This window comes from Lagopus leucura, unplaced genomic scaffold (assembly GCF_019238085.1).
Source record: "Lagopus leucura isolate 7727_CA_CO unplaced genomic scaffold, USGS_WTPT01 Super-Scaffold_100008, whole genome shotgun sequence".
Lineage (NCBI taxonomy): Eukaryota > Metazoa > Chordata > Aves > Galliformes > Phasianidae > Lagopus > Lagopus leucura.
This window is the reverse complement of record NW_024962265.1, coordinates 25351882-25359768: the sequence shown is the minus strand read 5'-3', so window position 1 is coordinate 25359768 and position 7887 is coordinate 25351882. Positions and strand designations below refer to the sequence as shown.

The 7887-nt window shown below is 41.3% G+C and overlaps 1 protein-coding gene across 2 annotated transcripts; it reads right to left on the bottom strand.

The window, feature by feature from the left end:
• Window positions 1–4410: 4410 nt before the first annotated feature.
• GPR85 (G protein-coupled receptor 85) lies at window positions 4411–7887 on the bottom strand. Of its 2 annotated transcripts, none has more exons than XM_042872570.1 (2): window positions 7801–7887; window positions 4411–6302 (listed from the first exon to the last, which is right to left on the bottom strand). In XM_042872570.1, the coding sequence occupies exon 2, from the start codon at window positions 6125–6127 to the stop codon at window positions 5015–5017; it is 1113 nt and encodes a 370-aa protein (XP_042728504.1). In that variant the 5' UTR covers window positions 6128–6302; window positions 7801–7887; the 3' UTR covers window positions 4411–5014. The 2 variants fall into 2 exon arrangements, with proteins under 2 accessions (XP_042728504.1, XP_042728505.1); XM_042872571.1 differs by lacking the exon at window positions 7801–7887 and adding an exon at window positions 7412–7465.

Genomic DNA, 7887 nt, shown 5'->3' with positions numbered 1-7887 from the left:
TGTTACTTATTTCCTCTTTAGACTATTACAAATGTAGTTTATTTACTGTGGCACTCCTTTGATCACTATATACTTATGTAATTGCACATTTAACATAAACACACAAAAACTCTTTGCTGTTTATAATGAGCAATTTTTAAAATTTGAGTTTTTTCCCATACTGTCGAGTTAAAGACTCTATCCATTGAAATGGACAGTTTCATCATATTTTTTTTTCTTCTAAATATAAACCATGAGCTATTTTCAGGCCACTCAAGGAAAGTCATGGTATGTAATATCAAACTTTTTGATCCCTTGCTGCCCTATGCATCACAAAATGCCATCTTGTCCTGGTGCTAATGGACACAGCCACAGCATGCTTAAGTTGATTACCAATGTAGATCACTGGTTTCTTCATACTCAGAATCACTTCAGTAAACAAAAGGAGAGAACATCTGAAATTTACTTTTGAAGAACAGTATCTTAGAGTGAGCCCTTTCTTTTTTCTGAGAAGTCAACCAGATCAGTAGCGTGCACTTACACAGCTCTCAATGAATATAAGCTGGAAGGAAGCTGTCTATGTGGTATGCAGAACTGTGCAGTCAACTCCTGGCTGTCTGTGGGTGTGTAACCCAGGTTGCAGATTAGCACAGCTATGCTAAAACAAAGCAGAAAAAAAGGAAAAACACCCACCATTTTCCTTTGAGTTTCTACTTCGGCTTTTTACTTCAGCTTAACTTCATTCCTCAAAAAACGTAACAAACACAGGAAATTCTTGCAGTCTAGAGTGCGTATGCCTTGCATTATCTATGATTTAGCTTTACGCAAGTTAGTCTACACCATTTCTATTGTCAACAATTGACATCTGACTGTGTAACTATGGAAGAGCCTGGCAACCCACAGTTCTATTTAACATTTGCTAAAAAACAAATGTTAGTCCAAGTACCTCTCTAATCTACCTCAAAAAACATCAGGCTTCCCTTTGACGTTATTTATTAAACACAGGGGTAATAGCAGCTTGCAGTGACACTGTGCTCATGTAAGTAAAATGTTTTCACGCTTGAAAGGCAGAGCAAAGACAATACAAGCGAAAAAACTCAGTGCATTTATAAGGAGATAGATGCAGAGGACTCCTCTGCCCCCGAGGCCTGGAGAATGGCTGAAAACCATTGTGTAATAATCTTCTATGGCTGTACCGACAACCTTGCATTAATTTTCTGACTGTACGTTTGATTTATTTAGAGAGTTTATGCAGCAACAACTGTGCTTTCGTTACGAAGGGGTTGGAAGAGAGGAAACTGCTTCCTGTTGCCTGCTCCTCATCCTGATTTTTTCTTTGCATAACACAGACAGCATCTTCTTCATTATCAAAGCCGAAAGCCAGAGATACCCGGTGTGCAAGACAAGCACCCTGGCATGACAGCTGCAGCTATGAAGGCAGCTGGAAGGAACCAGTGGTCTCTCTGTATTCAGGAAGGCAACCCGGACACTGACAAACTTTGGGCAACCACCGGAAGTCAGTACAGCTCGTCTGTCTGTTCTGGAGGAGAAATGGCTGAGATACATAAAGAGCACTGGGGCAGGATAAATACAGGACTCAATATATAAAATATCTCACCTGGAAGAAGTGATGGAGGCTGCCAAAGGGCCAGCAGCACGAATAGATTGGGGAAAAAATCAGAGGAAGATATTTTTTTCTGGACAGAATCTGTTCTTACACCTTTTTTCTGCCACTAGCTTCTCATTACCCATGAGCATTCAATATCAGTGCAGACATAAGCCAGCATGATATTCTTTGCTATTCTGAAGTAGAAGAGTAATCTACCAGCCCAGTAAGCTTTGGCACCAATGTCACATCCGTACTAAAATGAAAGCAGAAGGCTTTTCATACTGTGATGCAAGCATGTACTGAACTGGAAGAAAGCCTTCTTGCTCCTCTGAATTTATACCCTGATGCATGAGGCCTGATGTGGCAACTAGGATCAAAATGACAGCCATGTCAATATCTGCAACTACTGCTTTGGTTCACGTATATGTGCAATTCTTTAGGAACCCCTCAACTACTCAACATCCTTTGCCAGTGAGTTCCAGTGAGTAATAACTCTGTACAAAATGTTACTTCATATGTTGTCACTTAACTTCTCTGCACATTCCCTTGTTCTTTTAACACTGGAGGGAATAAAAGGAATTACATCTTACACAACACTTGTACTGGAAAAATACAAAAAACCACTTAAAGCACTTCTCTGTCAAGTAGTAACACACTTGCATAACTTTCAGTTAGTCAAAGGGATTACGTTGATATCAAAAGAAAAACATTTAGCAAAATATTTGCTTTCAGACTTGTTTACCGTTTATTATTTTAATTTACATCAGTTTCTGCTTGCAAAACTTCCAGGGAAATAATTTTAATGTTTTTTTTTTCCCCACTGCATAGTAAACACAGCCTTCTTAGTATTTCAGAAGCATAGTACTATAGAAACGTCAGGGCCTGCTTCTGCTCCAAATGAAGTTAATGGGAAAACACCAACTGACTTTATTAGGAGTTAGGTCAGGCCCCAAATATGCAGCTCTTGAAATGTCATCATTTTCTGGCTAATTTTCAGAACCGACTACTTCTACAACTATAACACTATTTACAACTTTATTTATATGTACTTCTTTATTACAATATGTAATATCAATGTTCCTTGTAAAGGTTACTATTTTATAGAAATTAGACTGAAGTTATTGCCAATCAACCTTTTAATAAACTTAAGTGGGATAACTTTCAGAATTTTTCTCAACACACGATTCAGCTTTTATGCACTCTTTCCATCTTTGACAATTGCTTAACTACCTTAATTTCAAAGCCTTTTCCAGCGTAATAAAAAAGTCCTTTTGGTAGAAGTTTATTGGTCCCGTTTCAAATTATGTTCTGAAACATTCTTGTACTGATGAGGACTCATTATTTCAGCATTTTTTTCTGTTTCAACACAGTATATTAGGCCATGCCTCTCAACCAATCAACCTCAGTATAAAAGTGTAAGTGAGGTCAAACAGATTGCTCACTAAATCTTTGATCAAGTTGTCTGATCACATATAGACACAACTCTCTGAATTGTTGCATATGTTGTATACTGTTATCATACAAATTTAAGCATTTCCATTATTGACTGCTGCTTGGGTACGTATAGATTAACTTGCTGATCATAAAACTACAACAAAGGACAACATACACCAATACTGAATCAAGACCTCTAGTCTTGTCGCTCCAGAAATTAAGAAAAAAATCAATGCTCTTTATGATCGACTGACTCGTGATGTTGTGCTTCAAATATACACATTTTCCAAAATCAAACTGTGAAGTTAATGTCAAATACTGTGTTGTAACTTTAAATATAACTGACATATTAAAACAGATAGATGGGTAATTATGATAAACTACACAATAGTGCTACTGTAGATAATATCATTTATCAATCCTGTGGTCCCCATCATTCATGCATTTACAGTTTGGGAATACAGTGACTGCAAAGGATAATAAATTCATAATGGCTACATTCTCAGTACTTCATGCTAGCTCACTAGACAAAATAAAAAAAGGTTAATTGTATAACTGGAAAAATGTAAAATTTTATTCCAAGAAAATTAACAAGCTACACAGGTAAATTTTGGCAAATGCAACTTTATATTGAAATCCACACATCTGTATCTTAAAGAAGGAAAGACTCACAGACTCTAATGTATTTCTAAAATACTAAGAAATCATATTATATGCTTTCACAAGTTAAAACTTAAATAATTTAAAACAACCAATACACCAAAATGTGCAGAAAATATAAACAAGACTGTGCCTTCAGTAGAATAAATGCTTCACAAATTGTGCAAGATATCATACTAAGGCTGCGGTCTCCCCATGACAGCTGTCTTAAAATATAAACATACATCAACTGCCTGTGTTTCTCAGAACAAACCAGAAAGGGCGGCACACCTAGAAAAAAATCGTATCATCCCAGTGATGTGCATACTGATTTTGGGAACCATTGGAGTAAAAAGGAAAAAAGAGGACTAAGTGATCGTTCATGCACTCCCAAATGACTGACCAGAGTCACTGATTCAATTTTCCTTGCTTATTTGCTTCAATGCTAAACAAAATGGAAGATACTAGATAACCCTTTAAGGCAACATGTGTTTATTCTGTATAATTATAACTGTTCAATTATGACTGGATATTATCATTAACGTTGCCTAACAGACTGATATCTAGCTTTTTAAAAAATATAAATAAGAGTCTATTAAACTTTATACCAAGTCAGCAAAAACCACAGAATACAGTTAAATGTTATTATTTCACTGTTAAGGAAAATGGCATTTAGAAAGAGTAATATATTCGGAAGAGAAAAAAAAAAAAAAAAAAAAAAAAAAAAAAAAAAGAAAAAGAAAAGAAAAAAGAAGTCTAAATGAGAACAAAAATACTGCTTTGGAATGCTCCCCAAAACTTACTCACAAGGCAAACAGATTTGTAAGTGTGATAATCCAATAATGCATGGCACATCTTTAATCAGTTACAGTACTTGAGTCCCCAGTTTTCAGTCTTTGCAAAACAATAATTGTATGAAATGTTTTAAAGGTCTTCAGATGTCTAAAATTAGTTTTATCAACACATTAACCTCATATCAACTTAATTTATTAAGATGTCCAATGCTAATGTTTCTGATGGTCTTATTTTATGTAGTGATATACACAGCATTTAGCACTGATACTTAGCACCTGCTACTTTCATAATCTAGATTTCAACCACATAAAGAAATTCAGGGCAGTAGTTCAGTCCTTTGTTCTTAATTACAAACCTTCAGCAGTGGTCAGCAGGAACATGTTTAGGTTTAAAATAGGATTAGAGGTGAGCTATTGCAAAGACTGCAGAATGTTGCCCAAATCCTTACAACTGCTGACATCCCATTCTTGATTTTCTTCTCAAGACATGGCTACAGGCCACAATTGCTTAGCAGAGAATGGTAGTGTTTCACAAGGCTAAAGATTTACAGATGCTCCCTCATATAACACAGTAAGGTTCCCTTGGTAACCTGGATTTTCTGCAGTAAAGAAGGGTTGTGCTGAAACAGCGCCTCAGCTCCCTGTTGGAGAAAATGCAGACAAAAGGATTGATTCCAGCTTGGGCAAAACTCATCCAGACAGCGGCCGTTAGAAATCCCCCCGGTACTACAGGCCCTCTTGCAAAAACTCTCCAGTAACAGGCTACCAAATAGGGACCCCACAAGGTCAGAAAGAGGAATGTCATGATGTAGAACATTCTGCTGATTCTCTTCTCCATTTTGAACTCGTCTAAAACCAGTAGCCTTCTCCTGCCCGTGGTGTTGGCGTTCTGCCTGATTCCCAACAAGGTTGGCGGTGTGGGACCCCTTCCAAATCCAGCCAGCCAATTAGCAGCTGCTTGACCACTCGCTCCGGGACCGTGAAATGTCCAGTTCTGGCTCACCGCTGCAACAAACTGGACTGGCTTCATTTTCCTGCGATCGTGAACAAAAAATATCAGCTTGAGGTAGACAAGCTGTGTGGCTAGGAGGATGAGGGCAAGAAGAAGCATAAATCCCAAAGAATCATTAGCCCTGAAGGAACGATGCTGGAAAGTGCATTGGTCTTCCTCCCTAATGAACGAGTAGGTGCCCACATCTAAAACTGGGGGGAAAGCCATGGCTACAGAGAGAGTCCACACCATACAGATCACGGCCAAACAAGTCCAGAAGGTCAGCCTCTTTGTATAAAAACGGTGGTGGGCAATAGCTAAGTATCTGGTGACGCTTATGCAGAATAACATGAAAGCGGTGTGAAAGCAGGACAAAACCCCCAAAAAGGCAATCACTTTGCAAGTAAGAGTCCCGTACGTCCAAGTAGAGCCATTTTTTACAGAGGTGAAAACAAATGGGAAACAAATTGCAGATCTGAGGATATCTGAGCAGCAAAGATCCAACAGGAAGTAGTAAGGAGCTCTATGCAAGGTCTTATCTTTGACTAGCAAAATGGAGATCAGAAGGTTACCCACCACACTGACTCCTATTATGAAACCCAGTGAAGTCAGTTTCAGAAAAGCTGTTAAAGGAGAGAGATTTTGTAAAATGTTGTCAGCTGCATGGCTGTAGTTCGCCATAGATGGATGGATGATATGTATATTGCCTCAGTCAAGTCTCATGATCTATATATAAGAAGAAGGAAAAAATAGATCCATACATCTTACTGAAAATGTAATCCACAAACAGAACTGATCTGGTGTCTAGTCATACAGTACATCCTCTTCGTTCTGATTTGTCATGCCATCAAAATATCTGAAAAAAAATCGAGCTATCAGTTCTTAAGTTAACAAGAAATGATGTCAGAAAGTGCTAACAAAGATGGTAATTTATGGAGAAGCAAATGAAGTTGTAAATTTGAGTACTATTGTTTGTTTTTAAAAATCACGAGGCTTTCATAGATACATGCATACATACATACTGTTCAGCATGTTTGATCACTGGCATTTCACAGATCTGGCTGGTTACAGTCTCAGAACTGGCCAGTGCCCCTTAGCTTTGGTAGCGTATGTCATTCTACAGTCAAAGCCTCGGAGATTTTATGAATCGAAAGATTCCCAGTTTGCGAGCCCAAGAGCTAATCACTGACATCCTTAAAAAAATCACCAACGGCTGCTGGTATTTTGACATTACCTATGTTTATTTTACGGCTACGGTATTTGTCAGTGTTTTAGAGGCGGCTGCTGTGTTGATACGGATCACACCCAAAGAAACCCTGCAGAATTTATGTTTTTTAACCCGAGTCACCAAAGCACATTAATCACACCGTGTTAGTTCATGCACATTCTAAGAGAAACGGTATTCATTATCTCCCTCCCTTCATCCTGCAAACCGTAATTTCATCATTTCGGCTTCCAAACAAACAGGTACGCCAGGCAGCCGATGGCACTGTGCTTCAGGGTCCCCCCCTCTCCGCTTTAATGCAAATCTTTAAAGCCTCGACATCATTCGGAATAAGCAACGCTCGATGTAAATACCGAGACAAAACAGGCATCACACCCAAGACATAATGCCCATCCTTCGGGGAGGGCTGCTTTGGGCTATGCTTAAATAAACATATCGTACATCGACTGCATCTTTTACTATTATTATTATTATTATTATTTCCCGCTGATCGGGGCTCCACAAAGCCCGCTAATCCTCCCGGCGAGCGCACCGGGGCACATTTCATGCAGCAAAACGAAATAAATGGAAGGGCTCTGCCTGCCGCTGTGCCGCTGTTGTTTTTTTCCTCCCCCCGCGCCGGGGACAGAGCCCAGCAGCAGCCCCGGGCTGCCCGCCGCCCGCACCGAGCGCCGCTCCGCCAGCTCGGGCGTGCAAAGCCCATTCCCGCTGAATTCCCGGCAAGATCCTTCCGTTCTTACCGTCCGCGAAAGAGCCCGATCGCCGCCGTGTAAACAGACGCCGATCAGATCATGGCATCGTTTTAAAACCATGAAATCAGGCTCCCCCTCCCCCTCCCGCCGGCCCCGCCGCTTCCCCTCCTCCGCGGAGCTGTCCCCGCCGCGCGGCCCTGCCTCCGCGCACACGGACACCGCACGCACCGCACACACCGCGCACCCCCGCCCACGGCCATGCAGGGCCGCGCCGCGCCGCCCGCAGCCGCCGCCCGCCAGCCGCAGCCGGAGCCCTGCGGGAGCCCCGCGGCGGGGCCGGGCAGCGCGCCCCGCGCTTCGTCCGCTGCCATCGCGGAGCGCTCCCCGCACGCACCCGCGGCTGCGGCAGCCCCGCTCCAGCCCTTCCTCCTTCCTACCTGTTGGTGCCGGAGAGCCCCGCGTGCCACAGCCGCTCCTTCCCGCGGGATCCCGCCGGCCTCCTTTAAAACCCTCCTCGCCTCCCT

Coding starts and splice junctions, on each gene's coding strand:
- GPR85 (XM_042872570.1), bottom strand. CDS start 6,127: ATGGCGAACTACAGCCATGCAGCTGACAACATTTTACAAAATCTCTCT.